We start from the raw sequence: 10,924 nt of genomic DNA on the forward strand, positions 1-10,924 counted from the left end.
TCTTTAATGTTGCTGTTAATCAATTAGAGGGAAGCATTCCACAATCAATAAGCAACTGCACATCTTTAAAAGAATTATATTTGGGTGACAACTCATTTACAGGTATGCACTTACTTTAGTGTTTTCTTTTCTTTTTAATGCGTTTCTGTAAAATAAGATTTTGTTTTTCTCAAAATCGCAAGCATGAACAGATGGATGTCGTGAAATTTGTAACAAAGAAAAACAAAATCCTCACATATACTCTTTGATGGCAAAACTCCGAACCATACAGCACTTTTTTATCAAAATTTTTTCTGTTTCTTAATTACTTTAATTTTATTTTTTTTCTCATCTTAATATTTAAATAATATTAAAATACAGATGAGTTTGGAATTGTTTTTAGTTATTTATTATTTATATATAAGTTGCAACAATTCAACATTGTTTAACTGAAATTAAAATTATAATATTTTTTACAAATTACAACGCAATAATTAAAAAATGTACAATAAACAAAAATTATTTAGATATGTATAGAAGATCAATTACAATTACAAATTATACAATAACTGCAACTCATGAAATGCTTGTTCAACCAAATTTAAATGCAGCATACGTACTTATTATATGCCAGTACTTTGTTTTTTTAGATTTTTTCTGTTTCCTAACAAATTTAATTTCGTATTTTTTTTCCTCTCTATTGCAGAGTACATTTTTTCATCTGTTATGCTTCTTTTTCAAATTTTTTATTTTTCAAATTTGTTCATTTCAAATTAAACACTTATTCAATAATTACAGCACAAACACTTTTATTTTTCAAAGAAATACTGGTCATTTCACCTTAGCTATAATTTATGATTTTCTTAATTTTTTTTATTTCCAAATTTTCACGAAGACCTAAACAAAGAAAAATAATTTCTCGGTACATTTTATAATTTCTAATATTTGTAAGACACATAGTTTTATTTGTTATAATACACACACAAACATATATCATGTGTATTATATGCAAGTAACGTTAACTGTTTTATTTTTCTTCTCATAAATTTGAAATGAGATTTTTCTTTTTCATCTTTTCATTAATATTGCCCATATTCTTAGTGGGGGCTTGAATATAGCTAGTATCCCAAAATACCAAAAGATCAAATCATGAATTGATGGGAGTTTATGGTTTTCTTATTTTTCCCCTGTAGTGGAGTAAAACTAAAATGAGATTTTATTTTTCTCCATTTTCCTCTGCCCTCAATTAAACAACACATCATTTCCCTGTTTAATTTTCTTTCCTCAAAATTTTCAATTGTTTCTTTACTATATCAGAAATTTATTAATTTTCTATTAAATAGTTATTCAGAAATTACAACTTAAAATTAAACTTTAACTTTCAAACAATTCTTCTATAAACCATGGCATCTTAACTAAGGGTAGTTTATGTGATTTCCATAATTTGTGCTTCAAAAATGTTATAAAGGCTTAAAAAGTAATAAAAATAAATTTATTTGTATGTATTCTTATCTTAACCATATACAAGTCATGATCTCTGTCAATTTTTGTGTGCAGGTTTTATACCCAAAGGGATAGACAAACTTGATAAACTTAATGTCTTAGACTTGACCTCTAATTATTTGCAAGGACCTATTCCTTCAAATATATTCAACATTTCGACATTGAGAATCTTACGCCTTGGTAGTAATTCCCTCTCCGGCCTTCTCCCATCATATTTAGGAATTGACCTTCCCAACCTGGAGACCTTATGGTTGGATACAAATGATCTAATTGGATAAATTCCAAACAGCATATCAAATGCTTCTAAGCTCATTACGTTAGATTTATCATTGAATAAGTTTAGCGGAGCTATACCCTATCTAATTGGAAATTTAAAAAATCTGATCAATTTAGCTTTGGATGGGAATAATTTGACTGGGTTGATTCCAAATAGAGTTAATAAATTACATAGTCTTCAACATTTAAGTCTCAGCAACAATAGATTGCAAGGGTCCATTATAAATGACCTTTGTCAACTCGAAAGTCTGAGTGAGTTGAATCTTGCAAACAACATGTTTACGGGAGCAGTTCCAGAATGTCTTGGGAAGACTTCTTTGCATCAATTAAATCTTAGCTTTAACCAGCTAGGTTCTCATTTACCTCCTTCTTTTTGGAGTCTCAAAAATATCTTGGTTTTAGATATATCTTCCAATACATTGAGTGGCATAATTTCACCAGAAGTATCAAATTTGAGAGCAATTATACTATTGAATTTGTCAAGAAACCAAATTTCAGGAAGTATACCTACAACTATGGCCACGTTGATAACTTTGCAAAAGCTATCTTTGGCTCACAACAAATTACAAGGGCCTATACCTGAATCACTAAGTGGCATGATAAGTATTGAGTTAATAGATTTTTCTCATAATCACTTGTCTGGTGCGATTCCAAAGTCCTTGGAGTCACTACTCTATCTTAAATCTATTGATCTTTCATACAATTTATTGGATGGAGAAATTCCAAACGGTGACCCTTTTCAAAATTTTACTGCTCAATCTTTTATGATGAATAAAGATCTTTGTGGAAAATCCCAACTACAAGTCCGACCGTGTAGGAGAGGAAACAAGCATATATCAAATAAAGTGATGTTGGCGATAAAATGTTCAGTGCCTATCATGGTTGTCATTTTGGTTTTTATAGGCATTGTCTTTCTAAAGCATAACAGAGATGATGCTAACTATCCAACCAATAGGGATTTAACAAATTTGGATGCACCAACTAGGATATCTTATTATGACCTTCTACAAGGAACAAATGGATTTGATGAGGGTAATCTTCTTGGTTCTGGGAGTTTTGGATCAGTATATAAAGCGATTCTTCCCAATGAAAAGATAGTTGCTGTCAAAGTATTTAACATAGACATGGAAGAAGCATTCAGAAGTTTTGATGTTGAATGTGCTGCCATGTGCAATTTACGACATCGCAATCTTATTAAAATTATCAGTAGTTGCTCTAACGATGATTTCAAGTCTCTAATCATGGAATTCATGTCAAATGGAAGCCTTGATAGATGGTTGTACTCTCATAACTACTGTTTAGATATCCTGCAAAGGTTGAATATAATGGTTGACCTGGCAGCTGCATTAGAGTATCTTCATCATGGTACTTTAACTCCAATTGTTCATTGTGACATAAAACCAAGTAATGTTTTGTTGGATGAAGACATGGTGGCTCACCTGAGTGATTTTGGTATAGCTAAACTATTAAGTGAAGGACTGTTGGAAACTCATACAAAAACATTAGCTATAGTTGGTTATATGGCACCAGGTAATAAATAATAATGTTTTAGTTCAATAATGTTGTTTTTTATTATTCTATGCAAAATTTTATATTATCCAATCATTGATATATATTTTTTGTTCCTATATGTGAAGATTTATATTAGCTATATACAAAAAAAAGTTTAACATTAAACCTTATATTCTCTTTTGAAATATAGAGTATGGATCAAAAGGAGTGATTTCTTTCAAAGGAGATGTGTATAGCTATGGCATTGTTCTAATGGAGATGTTTACCAGGAAGAAGCCAACTGATGAAATGTTTGTTGAAGGTCTTGGTTTAAAAGATTGGGTTAGCAAATCAACACCACATTCAATCATCAATATTCTAGATGTTAATTTGCTGCATCAAGGAAATCCAAATATCAGCAATATATTACCACATATATCATCAATTTTTAACTTGGCATTAAGTTGTTGCACTGAATCACCTGAGGCGCGAATAATGATGACGGATGTTGTAGTCTCATTAAAAAAGATAAGGTCATATTTACGTAAAATATTAGAGACGTGCCACTAGTTAAATAATCTCTGTGTTGAAGTTTTAGTTACGGTTTCCTTTATCCTTTGATTTATTTTGTCTATAAAACATGTCGTATGTTAAAATGGTGATGATTTATATGTTTGTTGTATTAATATACGAAGTCTCTGCCTTTTTCATGTCTTGAATTATTTTCCTTTTTCTTACATTTTTTCCATTGCAAATGTATTTAGCTGTTTAAATTGCATTTGATTCATTTGTTTTTGAACGTTGAGGAATGAAAAAAGCATTAACATGAATTAAATTAAACAAGGGGATGTGAAATGATAATATGAATGAGGAGGAGTCTGATTGAAACTATTGTACGGTCTTATAAAAAGGACCAAAATTTTCTTTTAGAAGAGATCTTATCATAATAAGAAGCAAAAAGAGTAATCATGTTGTTGTTGTTGTGTTTTGTTAAATTTATTCTGTATATCTAATATTAATATGTGTTCGCTTTTATTCTGACATTCTTATACCCCTCATGAAAAGTCGAGACTCACAATTTTACATTTAGAAAGGTTTTGAAGGTGTTTAGCGACAGAAGACCCAACTATTTGTGTTTTATTTTATGATGCGAAAGTAAGGAAAATCACAAGCATTCAATTTTTTTTGCTAACCACAAAGCATGTGTTCGGATTGGCGTTACAACTAGCAAACATGCCTTGGGCAATGTGAGAAGTCAATTGATCGGTGGTTTTAACGTTTATACGTGTTTGGTTAACTTTTTCTCTAATGAGCTTTTGGGGAGGAAAAACAAATGAGAACAAAAAGAAAGATAATTGTATTCAAACAGATTCTACATTGATCTAATAATTTATTTTTTTTTGCTGGTAATAATTTTTTTAATACATTTTTTTTGAAAAAAAATTTAGGTCAAGCTGCTTATATCTATCATATCAAATTTTTCAGTCACATTTGGTCATGAGTTCTTTTTTTTTCGTGTGAATTTATAATTTAACACTATTAAATGGAAATATTTTAAAAATAAAACACATAGATATGTGTGATCAAAAAATTTGACATAATACATACAAGAAACTTGATGTAAGTATTGTCCTTTTCTTTAATAAAGTATTAACTCTTTTTATTTTTATAAATTTTATTTTAATTTATTATGTTTTTAAATTTATCAAACCGTATATATTAGATATAGGTTATAAAATACATGACTTTTTCAGTCATTTTATATGTAAATTTATTTTTTATTATTTATTCAAATAAGTCTCAATTTAACAAAATGATTTTTATAAAAAAAAATTAATATAAGATAAAAGTAATCAACACATCCAAACACAACGGAAAATTGAACGAGACCTAAAATCAACCAATCATGTACTTCCATGTTAACACAATCTAAGTGGTTCTAGAGCTCCATTTTTGGGCTAATCCGCAGCTCATAATCTTATTGTGGCGTTCGCTATAAATTTCCCGTTTCAAGGGTTTGGTTGTTTGTATTTTGGGAAATTCCCAGATAAAGCCATTCGAATATACATAATTTCGTATTGGGTCTTGAAATTCTGTAAATGAAGAAAGGGTCAATGACCCAATCTGTCATTTCTAAAATTAAAGGCAATTGACAATTTTGTCTTGATTAAACAAAAGTGAGTAGTTATTCTCTAAACAAATCTAGGTAATGCTTATACTGTTCTAATGATTATATGATTAGTTGCAGTTAATAACAAAACATCTTCTAATAGGGCATTCCTGACTATGAAAAAACAAATAGTTATTCTCTACACGAATCTAAATAACGCCTAAACCCTTATAGTGATTTCTTAAATTATTGTAGTGAATGAATACAAATGAAAGTAAAAGTGAGTAATTATTCTCTAAACAAATCTAGGTAATGCTTATATTTTTCTAGTGATTACATGATTAGTTGTAGTTAATAACAAGGTACCTTCTTATGGAGCATTCCTGACTACGAAAAAATAAATAGTTATTTTCTACATGAATCTAGGTAATACCTAAACTTTTATAGTAATTTCTTAAATTATTGTAGTGAATGAATACAAATGAGGACAAAATTGTTAATTACTTTTAATTTTAGAAATGACAGATTGGGTTATTGATCCTTTCTGTCAGTTAAACAATTCCAGGACCCACTGTGAAATTATGTATATTCAAATGGCTTTATCTGGAATTTTCCCTTGTATTTTTGCAGCGGCATATTTCATGATTCCTCTTCAGAGATCTTCGTCTCTCAATCTGCTCTTTCGCCGCCTCAACCCCATACCCTAACCATGCCTCGCCGCAGCTCCAGTGGTAACTGGCTGACCTCTAATCGATTTATATTTCGTGCTCATCTTCTGGACATTAATCTACTAGGAAGCTATGGGATTAGTTCTTCGTTGATATCTAGGGTTTTTTCTCTTTTCCAATTTTCCTGTTTCATTATCGAAGGAATTGGGGTTTTAGGGTTCTATGTTTTGCGCTTGAAAGGTGTTGTTGTTGATGGACGCTAGACGTTTATGCTTTTGCTGAAATGTTAATTCCGTCGTTCCCGAAAAATGGGAAATCGTTTACTGCTTAGAGGGATGTATTTTTCCTTAACCCGTTAATTTTCATGCGTTGATGCATATGCTCCCTCATTTCTGGTGATGCGTGTGGAATAATTGTGGTGCTTATTGCGTAAGTCGATGATCATTTAAGCAAGATTTTTGTGGGGTGTTGCCAAAAGCGTAGGTTGCCTCTTTATTGAGGATACTTTGATGCTAATCGGATTTTTATCCTGACTTTGTCATTTGTGGTTATTATGGTTTCAACTTGGCGATCTGTGATGTCACAAACGGCAATGTTTTCGTAGAACATTTCTTTTAGTGAAACATTTGGAATGTAAGCTAGTTTCCCTGTCATCCAAGCGTTTGCTGCTATTATATTGTAATTATTATTTTTTTTCTTTTTGTCTTGGTTACAAAATTCTGAATCAATAAACTAACTAATCAATAATTTGTGCATGTTGCACTGAGAGGTAATAGTTTAGCTGTGTGATCCTTTGTGATATGATTATCTTTGCAGGAAGATCTCCTCGTTCGGTGCCTCGTCCAGCAGCGGCTCGTAACCCCCCACCTCAGCCAGGTAAATAAGAATATGATGCAATAAATGGTTAAACTGTCAATATTTTTGGGTTTCAGTTCACAAAGTTAAGCTCTACACCATGCTCCTAATTTAAGTTCCGAAAAGTTTAACTGTTTTGACAACACAGTTAAGTTGTTCTTAAATCCAAATAATGATGAAGGTCTACTGTATCTTCCAAAGAGTTTTGTTGTGACATGGTATTAATATTACTCATCCAGAAACTTAAGAAGATGATGAAGGTCTAATGTATCTTCCAAGGAGTTTTGTTGTGACATAGTATTAATATTACTCAGCCAGAAACTTAAGAAGATGATGAAGGTTTAATGTATCTTCCAAAGAGTTTTGTTGTGACATAGTATTAATATTACTCAGCCAGAAACTTAAGAAGTAGTTTAATTTTTGTCTACCTTGGTTATGTCTTAATGCAGCTCACCATGCTCCTCCCCCAGCTCCCGCACAGAGCGACAGTGGTGGCTCTCTGCTTGGTGGCATTGGTTCAACCATTGCTCAGGGTACGTTAATGAATATGATTATTTCATTTTAATGTATGGGATGGGACCTGTGAAAATGAATTTCTTTGTGCTTAATGGATGGATAATTTGTTGTAGGCATGGCTTTTGGAACTGGTAGTGCAGTAGCACACAGGGCAGTGGATGCCGTGATGGGTCCCCGAACTATTCAACATGAAACAGTTGTTGCTGAGGGTGCTTCTGCCGCCCCTGCACCAAATGCAAATAGTCTTGGTAGCGATGCCTGCGGTGTTCACACAAAGGCCTTCCAAGATGTATGCATTTCTTACCTGCTCTAGCCATCTGGGTTATGACTTGTAAATCAAACCTGAACTTGGACAACTGAATAACTCCTTATGGGATGGATGTCTCACAAATTCATGCATCAATTATTGTTTTGACTGTTATATGCTTTGATATGTCCAGTAGTATAGAAATATCTTAAGCAGCAGAAAATAATATCTATTTGATTAACATTCTACAAGACATGCAAGATCTATGTGAAAGGTTCTTATTCTTTAACAGCTCCTTATTATGGGTTGTCAGATATGTTTCAAATGTATGTTATATGATTGTGCTTTCCATGCTTTGCATGAATTTCTTGTGCTTCCACCAGTATGGCGTCATCAAGTATATAATATAGTTTTCAGGTTTCAGCTAATGTTTTACTGAACAACTGGACCATTATGATTATTTCATTGGTTTCACAATCTGTTTTTAAGCCAAACATGTTTGAATCTTTTTTTAGGTTACAGGGGCAAGCCTAAGTTTTGGAAACAGAGCATGTTTGGATTTCTAATTCATAGTTTCTTTAAGAAAATCACTGATAGCTAGTCATTAATGTATACGAGTTCTTAGTGATTGGCTCATTATGGCAACAAGTATACTGCTCAAGGTTTCAGTTGATGATGTACTGAATAACAGGACCGGTACTGTTATCCCATTGGTTTCAGAATGCGGTTTTGAGAGAAATATGTTTGAAATATGAATTTAAGGTTTCTTCAAGAAAATTGCTAATAGATACTCATTAATGTTTTTATTCCTGCTGTTGGTTAATGATTCTCTATTATTTGCTAACATTAGAGATGTGCGATTATTTTCTTGCAGTGCCTGAACAGTTACGAGAATGACATTAGCAAGTGCCAATTCTACACGGACATGCTAGCAGAGTGCAGGAAGAACTCTGGAGCCTCATTGAGTGCTTGAGCTGTTTTTCCTCTGCTCTTGCCCTTCGCCATGAGTCAGCGTCAGCGTCACTGTCCTAGACTGTCTCTGAAGGTTAAGATTATTCCGTGTGTGGTTGTGGGCTTTACTTAAATAAAGCCTTTTTATGGAGGAAGATGAAAAGAAGACTTTTTGCATGAACCATCAGTATTCATTTATTGCTATTATGATCTTTGGATATCGTAATTGGTCTGTTTGGTCTTCTTTATATGTGGATCTGTTTAATGGTTGTTATGTTGAACCGGAGCGAAACAAGTTTCTCTGTTTAACGATATTAATCAAAGGAAACTGACATTGAAACAATTGTTATTTCTCTGTTTAACGACATTATAGTGCTGAAAAGGATGGACGATGGGTGGGGCTATCATGGGCTCTTTCGTATGAGTAGTGTTTTCTGAGCTTATTTTGCCGGCCCCCTTATTTTGCCATTGCCAACTAAATAAACTTCATTTGCATAACAGGATGGTTTCAGCCAGTACCACCCTAACACACCCTTGGAACCCATTTCCTTCCCAATATTCCAGCCAAGTCCAACTAGGACAGTTTTACCTCTAAGGAGATTGACACAGCCACTGTTTGAGTCTTAAAACATGTTATCCTTTTTATGAACGTGGCGTGATGCTCACGCAGCTGCCCAAGGAAATGTTTCGATTATGTTGTGAACTTGACCAATGTTTGGAAAGAACACTAGGAGGAAAAATTCCTGAAAATAGTAATTTTTTTTTAAAACTATTTTTGGATGCTTTACCTAGAGAGTGTTCGGGTAAGAACAAAACTATGGTTTCAGAAGTGCTTTTACGGTGTATAAGTAAATATGTGAAAGAGTTTATCTCGATTTGGAGAAAAGTGTTTCTGAAAAGTAATTATGGGGTTATCCAAATACCTCTTAGTTTCTGTTTTCCTTCCGCTTTTTCCTCCATAGGGATTCTGGCTACACTTGCACCGTTGCACGTTGCACAGGTCTTGGGAAGTGTATCTGGATGAGCCAGCTTACCTTCTGTTTCCTTCTGTTGCAGTCACTGTGGTCCAAATAATCCACCATTTTCATTCTTAGATGCCGTGCATGCTGGGCCGATATTCCCAGAGAATTTTGTGCCTCTCCTCCTAATAAGGAATAATACTTGCATTCGGAAATGAGAAACCGTGAGAACGTGGTAGTACCCTGAGAGAGCAAGGAATGCTTCGAACCACCATCCTTAACGACGGCCTAAATGTTGCCGCTCACCCACAAACACACTTGTACGTCTGCAATATTTTCTTACATTAAGAAAGAGGCAAGTCTCGTCAAAATTTATTCATCACCCTCGTCTTCATAATTTCACAATTTCTCCTGTTAGCTCTCAACAAAGACGTGGGCATTTTCTGTGCATTCACTTCTCCATTGCTGTAGCCACTAACAGTTTGATGGTTATAAATGTGACTGGATCCACAATCTCTCATTTATTAGAGAGTTTTTAGGACATTAGATAACGTTGTCATTTTAGTTACAACATCAATGTTGGCACGTAGCCTTGAGTAAGCTTTTAGGCCTTACCGTTGCAGGGTAATCCATCTTCAAAATAAGAACTATTTGATCTGACCTACAGCAGACATCACTTGTTGCAGCATCCATAAATTCTCTCACTAATCTCCTAGCTACTGCTACCCAACTCCAGGCATCTCACTATCTTGCTTTCTATTGATAAAGAAGATATATAAAATAAAGAAAATGAGAAAAATGTACAAGTACTTGCATACTTCAGAAAGGCAAATGCCAAAATACATTAAAGAGATCAAATGACAACATCAAGAGAGGTTAACAACATTAAGAGAGCCATTTAGTAGATACCACCTCTGGTTGTAATTATAAAATTTCGTTTGTAATATACAAACAAGATCTTATAAATGGAATCAGAGGTAGTACATCATTTCTTTTTTTTACTGGTAAAAAAATATTAATTTTAAAAATCTAAATATAATACAAATCATGTAACCCGCTTTAAACCTATATATATATATTATATAATTGGGAGAATCACTGTGAAGTCCTAAGTAACGAATATAATTATTAAAAAGTATTCGTGACAACATAGAAGTCTGCAATGACAAGTTTTGGAGTAGTAAATGACAACTGCTTATTAAGACTTGTTAGTAATTATTTTCTATTTTTGACAATATAATTCTCCCCACATGATTTGCATTATTTTATCATAAGTTTCAGGTTGAATTTAACTCCAAAGGTTTTTGTGTAGCAGATATAAATGTTTGGAAGGTTTTTTTGGATTAATATCATTCCGAAAGTGTTAAGA

General features: G+C 32.9%; 2 protein-coding genes across 2 annotated transcripts; both read left to right on the plus strand.

Annotated features, from left to right (window-relative positions):
• The first annotated feature begins 1,779 nt into the window (after positions 1-1,779).
• LOC114729285 (probable LRR receptor-like serine/threonine-protein kinase At3g47570) lies at positions 1,780-3,959 on the plus strand. Its single transcript, XM_028916267.1, has 3 exons — positions 1,780-1,798; positions 1,831-3,288; positions 3,461-3,959. Exons 1-3 carry the CDS (start codon positions 1,780-1,782, stop codon positions 3,817-3,819), a joined length of 1,836 nt encoding a protein of 611 aa, XP_028772100.1. The 3' UTR covers positions 3,820-3,959.
• A 2,025-nt stretch (positions 3,960-5,984) lies between these two features.
• On the plus strand, positions 5,985-8,961 carry LOC114729289 (hemiasterlin resistant protein 1-like). The gene is made up of 5 exons (XM_028916272.1): positions 5,985-6,090; positions 6,844-6,903; positions 7,332-7,415; positions 7,512-7,687; positions 8,520-8,961. Exons 1-5 carry the CDS (start codon positions 6,069-6,071, stop codon positions 8,616-8,618), a joined length of 441 nt encoding a protein of 146 aa, XP_028772105.1. The 5' UTR covers positions 5,985-6,068; the 3' UTR covers positions 8,619-8,961.
• The last annotated feature ends 1,963 nt before the right edge of the window (positions 8,962-10,924 follow it).

This window comes from Neltuma alba, unplaced genomic scaffold (assembly GCF_004799145.2).
Source record: "Neltuma alba isolate B1F8T4 unplaced genomic scaffold, ASM479914v2 tig00012620_pilon, whole genome shotgun sequence".
NCBI classification, from domain to species: Eukaryota; Viridiplantae; Streptophyta; class Magnoliopsida; order Fabales; family Fabaceae; genus Neltuma; species Neltuma alba.

Excerpts from the sequence above, each read along its gene's own strand:
- LOC114729285 (XM_028916267.1), top strand. Across the intron at positions 3,289-3,460 it reads AGTTGGTTATATGGCACCAG|AGTATGGATCAAAAGGAGTG; the intron begins GTAATAAATAAT and ends TTTGAAATATAG.
- LOC114729289 (XM_028916272.1), top strand. The coding sequence starts at position 6,069 with ATGCCTCGCCGCAGCTCCAGTG. Across the intron at positions 6,904-7,331 it reads TAACCCCCCACCTCAGCCAG|CTCACCATGCTCCTCCCCCA; the intron begins GTAAATAAGAAT and ends GTCTTAATGCAG. Across the intron at positions 7,688-8,519 it reads ACACAAAGGCCTTCCAAGAT|TGCCTGAACAGTTACGAGAA; the intron begins GTATGCATTTCT and ends ATTTTCTTGCAG.